The sequence below is a fragment of the Rhincodon typus genome, chromosome 9 (genome assembly GCF_021869965.1).
Source record: "Rhincodon typus isolate 14 chromosome 9, sRhiTyp1.1, whole genome shotgun sequence".
Lineage (NCBI taxonomy): Eukaryota > Metazoa > Chordata > Chondrichthyes > Orectolobiformes > Rhincodontidae > Rhincodon > Rhincodon typus.
In genome coordinates this window covers 20,427,234-20,442,791 of record NC_063340.1, presented here as the reverse complement: position 1 = coordinate 20,442,791, position 15,558 = coordinate 20,427,234, and the positions used below count along the sequence as shown (strand labels likewise).

The 15,558-nt window shown below is 40.1% G+C and overlaps 1 protein-coding gene across 1 annotated transcript; it reads right to left on the bottom strand.

Annotated features, from left to right (window-relative positions):
* Positions 1 to 12,768: 12,768 nt before the first annotated feature.
* On the bottom strand, positions 12,769 to 14,536 carry LOC109910574 (cystatin-S-like). Its single transcript, XM_048601207.1, has 3 exons — positions 13,844 to 14,536; positions 13,234 to 13,353; positions 12,769 to 13,131 (listed from the first exon to the last, which is right to left on the bottom strand). The coding sequence occupies exons 1-3, from the start codon at positions 14,087 to 14,089 to the stop codon at positions 13,042 to 13,044; spliced, it is 456 nt and encodes a 151-aa protein (XP_048457164.1). The 5' UTR covers positions 14,090 to 14,536; the 3' UTR covers positions 12,769 to 13,041.
* Between the last annotated feature and the right edge of the window lie 1,022 nt (positions 14,537 to 15,558).

The following is a 15,558-nucleotide window of genomic DNA, read 5'->3' as shown; positions in this document are numbered from 1 at the left end:
GGCGCAGCAACAGTCAAAGAATGACAATATATTTCCAGGTCAGGATGTTTTGTGGCGTGGAGTGGGGTCTTGCAGGCAATGATTTCCCCACACATTTGCTGCCCTTTTCCTTCTCAGTGGTATCATGGGATGTCTAGTAAAGGGAACCACAACCTTAAGGTTGTTCAACCTTAAATCAGGAACATTCTTCACACAAAGGGTACTACAAGCCAGAGAGGTCTAATGGAAAAGACATGCACTTGCTGCATATTTAAATAAAAATTTCCTCTTGACTAACGGTACATGCTGCTGCCATGGATTTCCAGCTGATGTCAGAGCTTCCCAGTTGTGGGAAAGTTTAGCCCACAGGATCACTAGTTTTGGTGATTTCCATACCTGGTCAACTTTCCTCTATGGCTCAAAGTCTATCACATAACAAAATGATTCTGATATGCTTTTCTCAGATTCAAAATGAATGGCCCAATTTCTTCTGTTCATTGGATGAAATCTTGTAGAGGTTTCGGGTTTGCATCTACCAGCTAGAAAGCAAACCATGCAGTGCTTCAATTGGTGAGTGCTCTGACTCAAGCTACCTCAGGCAGTTGAAAGGCCACTAAGAGGTGCTGCTTTCTACGATCAGGACCCCAGATGGCAAATGACTGAATACCAAGAGTCACCAACCAATCAGAGGTAGACATTGGCTCTTGGCATGTGACCTGTTTGTAAAAGCAGGTCCATGATCAAGGCACTGAATGTGATTCAAGATGAAACCAGGCCATCAACATCCCTGCTGACCCCACAGTAAGGAAGGAGACAACAGGTACCCACAATGAGATAACAAGGTGTAGAGCTGGATGAACACAACAGGCCAAGCAGCATCAGAGGTGCAGGAAGGCTGACGTTTTGGGCCTAGACCCTTCTTCAGAAATGGGGGAGGGGAAGGGGGTTCTGAAATAAATAGGGAGAGAGGGGGAGGCGGATAGAAGATGGAGAGAGGAGAAGATAGGTGGAGAGGAGACAGACAGGTCAAAGAGGCGGGGATGGAGCCAGTAAAGGTGAGTGTAGGTGGGGAGGTAGGTACCCACAGTGGTTTATTTTAGTGGGTTCTTCATGCGACTACAGGCCCACCCTTAGTCCAGTAAAATTCTCTTGAATCAATCTGTTCAGATATGTTATGACACACTTCAGAGGCACAAGGATCATGAACACAGATCTTGTAGCTCAGATCTAGGGATGCTACCATGGTATCACCACAACGATCTTTGAATGCAAATTGCTGTGCTAATGTGGGATTCATACCCATGGCCCAGAATATTAGCCTGCGGTTTTCATTGACAGGTTCAATGACATTAACACTGTGCCACTGCCTCCCACAGCAGACATGTTAATACTAGCATTGGCAGGATTATGCTCTTATTTGGTCATTAATTGTTCACTTAAGGGCCTCAGTTGGTAGTGTCCTGTCCCATATAAACTGTGGGTGAAGGCATGAAGAGGTTGGGGGTATTCATCTGCCATCTTCCTGCTCAAATAAATGCCACTCAAGAGGTTAGAAGATTTCACCTACAAATTTCCAACTTCCACGCTTTTGCCAACTCACTAAGTCTGTCCATATCCCATTATAATTACATGCTCACATTCACAAATTTAATTGTATCAGCTCTTTGACTTAAACTGTGATTGGGAAACTAAAAGAAATTCATACAAATATGGTCCGATTGATCCATCCACTAGAATTAGAAGAAATATTTAGCGGAACAATGTCATATATTCACAGTGGAAAATATCTTTGAAGTAGAATTTGACTGAAATAAATCAATTAGTCACAGTGTAAAGACAGGTTATGATATTCTGTGAAGAAGAGAATAGCAAGAAAAAGGTAATATTTATCAGAAATCACTGGACACTTGAACTGTTTTAAGGATGATCAAGACTTTATTATGAAGTACTGCTTACATTAAAGCCATTAATTGACTTTTCACAGTCCCATTATTTCAGAGACCAGAGAATCAACTAGCTGGTCTTACACAGGTAACAACACATTAGATATGTCATCAAGTCATCTATGCTTTGATATTTCAATAGCCAGATGAAAGGCTCTTAATGTTAACTGTTAATTCAGGCACAGAAAATCATGAAAGATTGATTCAGGTACATTTTCTTCATTGTAGAAGTCTGAACTCATGTTATTACAGATAAAGTTTCTTGCAATTACTTGACAACATCTGTTTCTCTTCAGAATCAGGAGCTTTCCATGCGATGAAGTGACACAGGTAGAACTAGAAAGAAAATAAAACATAACACATTTAAACTTCATTTATCTGCTGCAGCTTTAAGAGAACTGGAGAAAATACACTTGATGTCACACTGTGTCTCACTTACCTCTGCCTGGTCTTCGGTCCAAATTATTTGGCAGTTTGCATCTGGCTTCCCACTTTTGACGACTGAGCAATCAGTTTTTCCCAAAACGATGTCAGAAATGTATACAGTTCCATCAAATACCTGGCATAGGAGCAAAATATATTTATTTTGTGTTTTCCTTCTTTAAATGCTGTTTTATCCTTTACAAATGACAGAATATTTGTTACAAATAAATACACAGCATGCTGGAAAAACCCAGCAGTTCTGGCAGCTTCTGTGGAGAGAGCAACAGAGAAAACATTTTGAGTCCACTGTGACTCTTTCTTATGAATGTTCATCAAACTGGTTTGTTCTGGGTTTTAATCCAGATATCAGAAGTTATAAAGTAATATGTTAGGCCATTATCCACTCTGTCAGCTTAATTTTAAATAAGTCTTCAATTAAAATTTACATTTTTAAAAAGTAGTTATAATTAATGTTGTAATGAGATCATTATGTTTGCATTTGCACCATCATGGTACTTTTCTAAGTCCAAGCTTATTGAAGTGTCACTCTTTAGCAACAATCAGTCTCCTTTAAAGACTGAACACACTATTTATTTGACATTGTCAATAAAAGTGTTATTATGTTACCTTTACATCAGCTTTCAGACTCTGCACAATTTTATAGATGAGTGTAGAGCTCTGGCTAAATTCTTGTATAGCGAAGGCTATGATGGATTGGAATTCTGTGTCACTTGTATCAGCTTTCATTTCCAAAGGTCTTTCTTCCATGTTATGAGCAATTTGCTGATGATCCTTCACATTCTGGGAAGGAAAAGCAGAGACTGAAACAAGAACACTCAAGAAAATAGCAAGGAAACACTGCCAGCCAGCCATGATCTCTCTCTTAATTCTTCTTTCAATGTGAGTGAGCAGCAACTGGCTTGTTCTTATACCAGCAGTCAAAGGTGTGACATTGAGACCACTTCATACTTCAAAACTCCTGTCGTCACAGTCTGATTAAAACTGATAAGATATGAAATTTGTTCTGAAGTTGTTACATTGTTACTTCTAAATATCATGTTTCGTGTGAATGAAGATTCGAATAAATCAAAGATTTCTTAAAGCAAATAATAATGTACGTATGTGTTTTAATCTTGAATCAGATGTAAAAACAAAGTACTCATGACTCCTTTATCAGAAGCACTTTGCATCTTGTTCACTGCCAGGCTACAGGTGATAACCTATTGGTTACAGCAGGCAGCTAGCAACTTAGAGCAACTGAATCCCAAAACCTGCTTATTTATGAGATAGACCAGAAAAATAAGCATGAAAACTTCTAGTTTGTAGTAAAACTTGAACTTATTCACTGATGTCAGGTCCCTGCCACTTTTAACCTGCATTTACCTCCAAGTACATCCAGACCACACAAAACGGCTTTATAGTTATTTATTCTTGAAATGTCCCAAGAAGATGCCAGTTGTCAAATCTACAATGTTTGATCAGAAGAAAATCAGACCTGTCTGTCATCAGCAACTCAGACACAGCCTAGTCATATTGAATCATATATTGAATCATATTATGACAGTATCTCAGTGTGCAAGGTTAGGTTTTGGATTGTTGTCTCAAAGGCATGCAAAGTGGTAAGTGTTAGTGTTTTTATTTTGAGTATTGCATTAGGTTTAAACACAGCATGCCTTGCATAATCAAGGCTTTTTCAGTCATTAAGAGTTTCCTGGGGGTGGAAGAAGTCACTTTGTGAGTTTTACCAAAAGTAAGCAAAGCAATGCTTTTGGAATTAGCAAACCAGCTGGAGTTGGGGTTGCGCCTGTGTCTGTGAGCCATGATGTGGAGGTGCCGGTGTTGGATTAGGGTGGGCAAGGTCAGAAAGCACATGACACCAGGTTATGGTCCAACAGGTTTATTTGAAAACACAAGCTTTCGGAGTCTTAATCCTTCTTCAGGTGTTCATGAGAGAGGTAGTAACAGACACAGAATTTATAAGTAAAAGACCAAAGGGTCGCACCACTGATGAGGATGTATTAAACATACCTGAGATGCTGTTAAATAGAATGCACCTGCAAATACAAATTCACCCCATAGTTTCACGTGTGTGTGTGTGAGAGAGAGAAAGGGACAGTCTCTGTGTGTGTGTGTGTGTGGGTGCTTCAGAGACAGTGTGTGTATGAGAGAGGATCAAGTGTTACAGGGAGAAAGTGGGAGAGTATGGTTGAGACACTTATCAGCCATGATTGAATGGCAGAACAGACTCGGTGGGCTGAATGGGCTAATTTCTGCTCCTATGTTTTGTGGTCATATGGTCTTAAGGATCTGTGTGTGTGTGTGTGTGTGTGTGTGTTTGTGTGTGTTTGAGAGTGTGTTTGTGTGAGTGGGTGGGCGTGTATGTATGCTTCTGTTTGTGAGTGTGTATAATGTGGTGGGGTCTCCTGTAGTGCGACCAGAACCCAAGATCCTGGTTGAGGCCGTCCTCGTGTGTACCAAACATAGCTAAATATCCTTCACCAAATATCATTCATCCCTGAAGTGTTCCCTTACTGGGAGGGAACATCCCTGTCTGGCGATTGTTGCATGGTGTCCATTCATCCATTGTCGTAGCTTCTGCATGGTTTTGCCAATATACCATGCCTCTGGGCATCCTTGCCTGCAGCGTATGAGATTGACAATGTTGGACAGGTCAGCAGAGTCAAAGACATTGAGCTTCGGAGATTCAGCTAAACGTCCTCCAAGGCAGACTTTGGGATACACAACAATGCAGCATCGCCAAGCTGAGGCTGATTGCCAAGTTCGGTACCCAGCAAAATGGCCTCAACTGGGATCTAGGGTTCATGTCACACTATAGGTAACCCCACCACACTATACACACACGTTCACTTACACAAACACACACACACACACTCACTTACACAAACACACACACACACACACACACACACACACATGCACACGAATCTATAGGGTGAATTTGTATTTGCAGATTCATTCTATTTTGCTCAAAAAGCACACAATTTATAGACAGTCAGTCTATGTGGCATTTCAAAACTCCTACTTTAGAAATAAAACCAGTCTGACTCCAATTCAAAACACAAACAGATTCTAAATAAGGCCACACACCTAACATGCATTGTCTGACCTAAAATGTCACCTCTTCTTTACACTGATAAAACATTTCGTTCTCTCAGGACAGTGACTTCAAAGGAATTTGGGGATTTATATACACATATTAATCTTCTAACTGATTAAAGATTTAACAGCAGCTTAGGTCTGTTTAGAACATCCTCATCAGTGGTGTGTCCCTTTGATCTTTTACTTATAAATTCTGTGTCTGATACTACCTCTCTCACTAACACCTGAAGGAGGATAAGACTCCGAAATCTTGTGTTTACAAATAAACCTGTTGGACTATAACCTGGTGTCGTGTGATTTCTGCCCTTGTATCTGTGAGGAAAGGGGAAAATATTGAGGCAATCACACAGAATTTACAATTGCCAGGAATGCCATCGGAATCTTTGGAAATGGCAAAAATTCAATGGCAAATGAAGCAGCTTGAGTTAGAGGCAAAAGAAAAAGAAGAGAAAAGGAAATGAACAATTTGAATTACTATTGAAAGCAGAAAAAAAGGAAATGAAGGCCCTAGCAGAACAAAGGGAGAAAGAGAGAGGTTTTGAACTTTGGAGGTGAGAAGTGAAAACTCAAAATCGACTTAAAATAGCAGAGGTAGAGGTGAAAAGTAGGAGTAGTGATGAGGACAGTGATGGAGAGCAATGTCCATGCATCGCCCATGTTCAATGGTAAAGATGTAGAATCCTTTTTCATTTCATTTGAGAAAGTGGCTAAACAAATGGAATGGCTGGTGACCATGTGGGTATTGTTGATCCAAAGAAAGTTGGTAGGTTGAGCTAGTGAAGTATTTGTATCACTATCAGAGGAGATATCTGAGGAGTATGATGAGATAAAAAAAGCCATCGTAAGTGTGCATTAGCTAGTGCCAGAAGCCTACAGCCAACGTTTTAGGACCCAAAGAAGGTTACCTCGTGAAACGTACATTGAGTTTGAAAAGATCAAACAAAGTAAGTTTGATAGTTCGATAAGGGCATTGAAAATAGATCAAACGTATGATGCTCTTAGAAAGACAATTATTGTGGAGTTGTTCAAAAGTTCATTTCCGGATCTAGTGAGAACTCATATGGAAGAGCAGAGAGTTAAAACTTCAAGATTAGCAGCAGAAATGGCTGATGATTATGAGCTGATTCATAAATAAATATTTGGCTCCTGACACCAATTTCAATCTATGAACGATCAAAATTGGGGAAAAGAGAAACGCTCAGGTGATCAAGGAAAAGAAGATCTCATTGAAGATAGTAAAGATAGTTTCCCACAGGGTGAAAAGGAAACCCATAAAGGGGTAAGAGAAGTAAAAAAGCTCAGGTGTTTTCACTGTAATCAAGTAGGCCACATAAAGTCAGAGTTGGTGATTTAGAAAAAGCACTGGGAAGATAGATGTGGGAAAACAGGTTAAACCAGTGAGTTTTTTGAAGGGTAAAGGAAAGCACAACGGAAGTTAAAGGCTGCAAAAGGATATACAACCTGATCAGGGGTTGGTTGAGAAGAAAGTGCTGGATCTCTTCAAAGAATTTACTTGGATGGGTAAGATTTGTTCATGTATGCCAGGAGAAGCAGGTAAAGAAATTAAGATTTTAAGAGATATGGGATCAAGTCAATCTTTGCTGGTGAGAGATGAGGAGATATTCAAAATGAGTATTGCCAGAAAAGTTGATGATATGTGGAATTCATGGTTACAAGAACAGTGTTCCATTGTATCAAGTGAGATTGGAGAGTCCGTGAACAGTGGTGGTAGGAATAAAAGAGAAATTCTCGATTCCAGGAATTCAATTTGTCCTTGGTAATGATATAGCTGGCTCACAGGTGGGAATGCTGTCAACTGTGGTTGAAAAGCCAGTGGAAATACAGGTAGCTGATGTGTTACAGGAAGTATATCCAAGGAGTTTTCTTGACTGTGTGGTAACAAATTCACAAAGCCACAGGTAGAAACAGGAGGAGAAATCAAGGAGTAAAGATAAGGAAATTGAAGTTCAATTATCAGAGACTGTGTTTGATCAAATGGTTGAGAGAAAAACAAGAACTGGTGGGGGACAAAGTGGGTATTTTTAGTTTAGAGAAATAACGCAATTTTATCAAAAAGCACATACAGAAGACTCTGAGCGTATCCCAGAATGTTACTATCTTAAAAATGACACCTTGATGAGGAAATGGAGACCATCAGATATTCAGGCTGATGAGAAATGGGCAGAAGTTCATCAAGTTGTATTACCGGAAGGTCATAGAAAGGAGGTGTTACAGATGGCACATGAATCACCAGTAGGAGGTCATTTTGGAATAAAGAAAACTCAAATCAAAATAGAAAAACATTTTTATTGGCCTGGACTGCGTAAGCATGCGTTTGAATTTTGCCAGACGTATCATACATGTCAGGTAATTGGAAAACCTCAGGCAGACATAAAGCCAGCACCTTTAATTCCCATTGCTGCATTCAAGGAACCTTTTACAAGTGTCTGAATTGTTTGCATAGGACTCCTACCTAAAGCAGGAAGTGGGAACCAGTGTTTATTGACCACAATGGAGGTGTCTACTAGAAAACAAAGATTATTGGGGAGTTTTCTATACCATTGACAAAGAGGAAAGTACTATGATTCCTGGCAATGAATGTTTTTTTATCTGAAGTTGATACTGAATTTTAGCAGTGTGGCTAAATGTTGCAGATGTGCAGAAAATTTCAGTGAATGGAAGAACATCAGTTGGTATTTGACAGCATGAAAGCTGTGTTAATCACTGCCCCAGTGCTGGCAAAACCAAATTACTCAAAGTCATTCAAGGTGGCTATCGATACGAGTGATATGGGTGTCAGTGCTGAACTCTTGAGGAACACAATGAGAAGATAGAGAGACATATTGGGTATTTTTCCAGAAAATTGAATAATCAAAAGAAATGTTGCATGATTGAGAAAGAATCCATGAGGTGGGTGTTGGTGTTGTAACATTTCAACATTTTTATTGCTAGTAATGTGTTGTAAACAATTGTATATACTGATCATAACCTCTTAAAGTTTTTGGAAGAATTTTAGGATAAAAGTTCAAGACTGGTTAGATGGAATTTATTGTTGCAGATATTCAATTTGAAAATAATACACATGGCAGGACAAGAGGACATAATTGCTGATGCGTTGTCGCGACTTTCATGAAGGAAGATGAAGGCATTCAGTGGTGGGAAAAAATGGACTTAAATGGATTGTAATAGTGAATGTTTGCATGCTTAGAGTCAATGGAATATATATGTATTGGAATGTACCAACAGGGTAGGACTAAGGGTTTTTAAAAATGGAGCTATCATTGTATATTGACAGTTCATTGTTTTTGAAAGGGGGAGGTGTACAATGGCTTAAAGAGGTGTATTTTGTCCTGGTTTTGTTGAAGAGAGGTTTTGAGACAGAGGTAACAAGCTGTCTGTTTGAATCTAATAAAGTAAACAGCTTGTGAGGCCTTGGGTTTTTTCAAGTTTGAACAAAGAAGCAGCCTAAATAGGTGGGGTCAAGCTCACACAGTAACAGGATTTTTAGTTTTAGCCTTCAGTAGCAGTTGCTGGGGTCTTGCTGCTGAGTTTCAAAGCTGCAGTACATCTCTCCCTGCTGCTGTCTCTCTCACAGAGTTTTATCATGATGTTTTTTCTTCTGGCCTGGAGAATTGCCTGTGAGACAATCTATTTTACTGAATTTGCCTTTGCCAGCGGTGCATTTATGGGATGTTACTATGTCAGAACGGTTACTGTTTAGTAGTTAAATCATCGATTATTCTATTAAGTTTCCAATGGAGCTTAATTATTACAACTTCTCTTTTCTTTTGTTGTATTTTAACGAGAGTGTATGAATAAAGTGTGTTTTGCTCCAAGACTGGTAGTTTGACCAATTGAACTGCATTCAGAATGCAATGCCATTAAATAAGAAAAGTTAGCATCTACACTATCTCTTTGATATATTTTGAGGGGATTTGGTCTGGTCCCTAATAGAGTGCATTATCTTGTCCAGGGATTAGGGACCAGCAGGTCTGTGTGCTGGTCAGTACCATACTGTTTCCCTATAAAGATCTTCACATCTGTGGCTCCTGCATGCCTCTCCCAGCTTCAGCTTCAGCTGCTTGGGCATGGTGCAAGTTTCAATTTGGTGTAACACACTACCGTACAGCAAGATGTCGACCCCCAGCATGAGGACTACTGACCAACAAGACAGGATGCTTGGTTGTGTGAATGTGCTAATTGGGACGCATGATAAAGAAAGATATGTATGCTATAGACATACCAGTACGTGTTAAGTGAGTAAGTTCTCGGGAAGCAAATGAATGGCCCTGAGTCCAACACCAACATCATGACATAAGATGATGAACAAACACAATGGAATGAAGAACACAAGAACGCAAGCCCAGGTCTACATCTTCTACCCAGCGAAAAAGGCCTTATGACCCACCCACTTTGACAAAGTGAGAGCATGTGAGTTTCAGGGACCAGTAGCACGATTGTGAGACTGAAACAGATGAAATCATATCTTAGCTTACCTGAACAGAAAATGAAATCATCCATAAAAACAATTTCACTGAAAAAGAATCCATTAACTGGATGGGCTACATGACTGATCATTCAGAGGAAACCATGACAGTACAGCCATGACTGAAAGAGACCGAGAGGAAAGACTCTTAGAGAATTGGAAAGAACAAACTAACCCCAACATCTAAAGGAACTCATTTCACTTTGTGAGGTTGATGAAGAACAGAGACTGTGCAGAGATGTGTACGAGGATGACTAAATATTGGAAATTGGATGTGGGATCAAGACTTTGGGATGGTGGGGGGAGATATGGAGTGAAGTGCTAACTGGAACAATACTCTAATAATAACTACAGGCGATATAAATAAACACCTATATCATGATGATGTCAAATCACCCGCAGCAGAGATCTGAAGGAAGGAACTAGCAGAACTCTGCTCTGCCATACTTCTGAATATAACTATCAGCAATAAATGTTAGCAGTTTGCAATAGACTTCTGAAGAGGCTCAAGTTTCTACAAAGTCCTAATGATATTCCTACAACATAGGACCTTCTGTTATGGTCTGTGATGACCCATGTGCTGGAAAAAGTGTACATGTTCATTTTGTACAATATTCGTTTCAGAAGACCAACGAGGGCTGGGAGTATGACAACAAGGTTAATTAGATTCCGAACTATGACAAATTGGAGTTTAGTGACACACACATTGCTGTCACGAAGAGATCTCCAGGATTTTTACCCAGCGACAATGAAAGAATGGCAATATATTTCCAGGTCAGAATATTTTGTGGCTTGGAGCATGTCTGGCAGGCAATGGTTTCCCCATACATTGGCTGCCCTTTTCCTTCTCAGTGGTATCATGGGCTACCAAGAAAAGGGAACCACAACCTTAAAGCCTGGCCATTCAGGAATGAAATCAGGAATTTTCTTCACACAAACGGTAGTATAAGCCAGGAGGTCTAATTGAAAAGATTTGTAATTGCCGCTTGTTTGAAACAAATTTCAACCTGATTAAAAGGTTTTGATTAGATAAGGGTGTCAAGTTATAAAAAGCCAAGCAAGGTGAGTGGAGTTAATGTACACATTAGCCAAGATCTAATTGAATAGTGTCAAGAAGTTGTGCCAGATTATCTCCGTGAGAAAGTTCAGCATCAGGAATTTTTAACAAATGGCATGCGCAAAATTGTTCTGCCTTCTCTCCGTAAAGAGGCAAGAGACAAATGTAAATAGTCAAAAACCATTCTACTCAACTGCTGGCAATTTACCAAATCCACACATCCCTCCCCCATTGTGTGGTGCCATTGTTGGTGACCTTCCAGCCATTGCCCTGGTGAGGGGTAGTTTCTTCTTTAAAAAGAGGGTCACACAAGCACAAAGGCAGTCCCCATGGACCCAGCAATTTCCTTGGGAGGAGGGACTTTCTCTTTCAACAGCAGTGATTTAAAGAATTTTCAGTCTCCGTGCTGTAGGCTGTAGGCCACAGAGCCTCTTCCTCTCTCATTAGTGGCTACTGTTGTTGAAGACACTGCTGAGGCAGGTCTCGGTGGGCAGGTTACCATCCTGATAGGATGACAACCCCAATGCCAGGTGCTGACACCCAAAATCGAGACGGGGAGTTCCTCTTGACTAACGGTACATGCTGCTGCCATGGATTTCCAGCTGATGTCAGAGCTTCCCAGTTGTGGGAAAGTTTAGCCCATAGGATCCCTAGTTTCGCTGATTTCCATACTTAGTCAACTTTCCTCTATGGCTCAAAGTCTCTCACATGAGAAAAAGATTCTGATATGCTCTTCTCACATTGAAAATGAATGGCCCAATTTCTCGTCCTCAATGGATGAAATCTTGTGGAGGAAACAGGGATCACACCCACCAGCTAGAAAGCACATAATGCTTCAAGTGGTAAACACCTACTCAGCCACAAGCTAATCAGGCAATTGAGAGACCACATAGTGTGCCTTTTTTCTTGGGTTAAGACCCCAGGCGGCAGATGACTATTGAGAGTCACCAACCAATCAGAGGTCAGCACTGGCTCTTGCCAGGTGACCCTTTCCCTCATGGCAGATCCCATGATCAAGGCACTGAATGTGATTCATGAAGAAACCAGGCACCCAACAGGTAGCCTGCAAATGGTTTATTCTAGTGGGTTCCCCATGTGACTACAGGCCCACCCGTACTCCAGGAGGATTCTTTTGAATCAATCTGTTCAAGAATGTTATGACACGTCTCAGAGGCAGGTACGACTTGAACCAAGTTCTTCTAGTCCAGAGTTAGGAACACTACCACTACACAAGACCTTCTTATTGAAATCAAATGTCACCAACTGCCAAGATGGGATTCATACCCATATCCCAGAATATTAGCCGAGGTTTTTGAATGACAGGTCCAATGACATTACCACTACACCACGACAGATATATGAATAACATCACAAGCAAGATTAGGCCCTTAACTGATCATTAATCGTCGACTTAAGGGCCTCAATTGGTAGTGAGATAGGGTGGATAACGATGACCCTTCCTATCCCATATTTACTATGGGTGAAGGCATGAAGAGGTTGTGGGTATTCATCTGCCATTCTTCTGCCCAAATAAATGCCACTCAAGAGGTTAGAAGATTTTACCTACAAATTTCCATCTTCCATGCTTTTAGCAACTCACTAAGTCTGTCCATATCCCATTATAATTTCATGCTCACATTCACAAATTTAATTGCATCAGCTCTTTGACTTAAACTGATTCGGAAACTAGAACAAAATCAGACAAAGATGGTCAGATTGATCGAACCACTGGAGATTAGAAGAAATATTTCAGAACACTGTTTTAGGGATGATCACGACTTTATTATGAAGTACTGTTCATGTTAAAGCAATTAATTGACTTTTCACAGTCCATTGTTTCAGAGACCAGAGAATCAACTAGCTGGTCTTACACAGGTAACAACACATTAGATATTTTATTAAGTCATCTATGCTTTGATATTTCAATAACCAGATGAAAGGCTCTTAATGTTAACTGTTAATTCAGGCACAGAAAATCATGAAAGATTGATTCAGGTACATTTTCTTCATTGTAGAAGTCTGAACAACAGGCATTACAGATCAAGTTTCTTGCAATTACTTGACAACATGTGTTCCTTTTTGGAATCAGATGCTTGCCACACGATAAAGTGACACAGGTAGAACTAGAAAGAAAATAAAACAATACACATTTAAACTCATTTATCTGATGCAGCTTTAAGAGAACTGGAGAAAATACACTTGATGTCACACTGTGTCTCACTTACCTCCGCCTGGTCTTCGGTCCGAATTATTTGGCAGTTTACATTTGGTTTCTCACTTTGGACGACTCGGCAATCAGTTTTTCCCAAAACGATATCAAAAATGTATGCAGTTCCTTCATTTACCTGGCATAGGAGCAAAATATATTTATTTTGTGTTTTCCTATTTTAAATGCTATTTTATCCTTCACAAATGACAGAATATTTGTTACAAATAAATACACAGCATGCTGGAAAAACCCAGCAGTTCTGGCAGTTCCTGTGGAGAGAGCAACAGAGAAAACATTTTGAGTCCACTGTGACTCTTCCTCATGAATGTTCATCACATTGGTTTGTTCTGGGTTTTAACCAGATATCAGAAGTAATAAAGTAATATGTTAGGCCATTATCCACGCCGTCAGCTTAAATTTTAAATAGGTCTTCAATTAAAGTTAGCATTTTTAAAAAGTAGTTACAATTAATGTTGTATTGAGATTACGTTTGCATTTGCACCATCATGGTACTTTTCTAAGTCCAAACTTAGTGAAGTGTCACTCTTTAGCAGCAATCAGTCTCCTTCAAAGGCAGAACACACTGTGTTCATTCGACATTGTCAATGAAAGTGTTATTATGTTACCTTTACATCAGCTTTCACATTCTGCACAATTTTGTAGATGAATGAAGACTTCTTGCTAAATTCTTGTATAGCGTGGGCTATGATGGTTTGCAATTCTGTGTTACTTGAATCAACTTTCATTTCCAAAGACCTTTCTTCCTTGTTTTGAGCAATTTGCTGATGATCCTTCACATTCTGGGAAGGAAAAGCAGAGACTGAAACAAGAACACTCAAGAAAATAGCAAGGAAACACTGCCAGCCAGCCATGATCTCTCTCTTAATTCTTCTTTCAACGTGAGTGAGCAGCAACTGGCTTGTTCTTATACCAGCAGTCAAAGGTGTGACATTGAGACCACTTCATACTTCAAAACTCCTGTCGTCACAGTCTGATTAAAGCTGATAAGATATGAAATTTGTTCTGAAGGTGTTACATTGTTACTTCTAAATGACATGTTTCATGTGAATCAAGATTCAAACAAATCAAAGATTTCTTAAAGCAAATAGGAATGTACGTACGTGTATTAATCTTGAAACAAATGTAAAAACAAAGTACTCATGACTCCTTTATCAGAAGCACTTTGCATCTTGTTCACTGCCAGGCTACAGGTGATAACCTATTGGTTACAGCAGGCAGCTAGCAACTTAGAGCAACTGAATCCCAAAACCTGCTTGCTTATGAGATAGACCAGAAAAATAAGCATGAAAACTTCCAGTTTGTAGTAAAACTTGAACTTATTCACTGATGTCAGGTCCCTGCCACTCTTACCCTGCATTTCCCTCCATTTACATCCAAACCACACATTATGGCTTTATAGTTAATTGTTCTTGAAATACCCCAAGAAGATGCCAGTTTTGAATTCTGCAAAGTTCAATCGTGAGAAAATCAGACCTGTCTGTCATCAGCAACCCATACACAGCCTAGTCATATTGAATCATATATTGAATCGTATTATGGCAGTATCTCAGTGTGCAAGGTTGGATTTTGGGTTGTTGTCTCAAAGGCATGCAAAATGGTAAGTGTTTTTATTTTGGGTATTGCATTAGGTTTAAACACAGCGTGCCTTGCATAACCATGGCTCTTTCAGTCATCAAGAGTTTCTTGGGGTGGAAGAAGTCACTTTGTGAGTTTTACAGAAAGTAAGCAAGGCAATGCTTTTGGAATTAGCAAACCAGCTGGAGTTGGGGTTGCCCCTGTGTCTATGAGCCATGATGTGGAGGTGCCGGTGTTGGATTAAGGTGGGCAAGGTCAGAAAGCGTACGACACCAGGTTATGGTCCAACAGGTTTATTTGAAAATACAAGCTTTTGGAGTCTTACTCCTTCAGGTGTTAGTGACAGTGATAGTCTTGACACAGAATTTATAAGGAAAAGACCAAAGGGTCGCGTGTGTGTTTATGTGAGGAGGAGTGTATGTGAGAGAGAGTGCATGTGTGTTTGTTAGAGTGTGTGTGTGCACGTGTGCATTTGTGTGTGTGCACATGTGCGCGTGTGTGGGGGGGGGAAGAGCAAGAAAGAGTGTGTGTGTGGGAGAGGGAGAGAGTGTGTGTACATGTCTGGGTGTGTGTGTGTGTGTGTGTGTGCGTGCGCGTGTGTGCGCTGCAGAGACAGGGTGTGTATGAGAGAGGATTTGGGTGAGTGTGTGTGTGTGCGCACATGTGTGGGAGTGACATTGAATGTGTATGAGAGTGGGAGAATGCGGAACAATGGAGTTGAGAAACTTCTCAGCCATGACTGAAT

Excerpts from the sequence above, each read along its gene's own strand:
- LOC109910574 (XM_048601207.1), bottom strand. The coding sequence starts at position 14,089 with ATGGCTGGCTGGCAGTGTTTCCTTGCTATTTTCTTGAGTGTTCTTGTT. Across the intron at positions 13,354-13,843 it reads ATGTGAAAGCTGATGTAAAG|GTAAATGAAGGAACTGCATA; the intron begins GTAACATAATAA and ends CTCCTATGCCAG. Across the intron at positions 13,132-13,233 it reads GGACCGAAGACCAGGCGGAG|TTCTACCTGTGTCACTTTAT; the intron begins GTAAGTGAGACA and ends TTTTCTTTCTAG.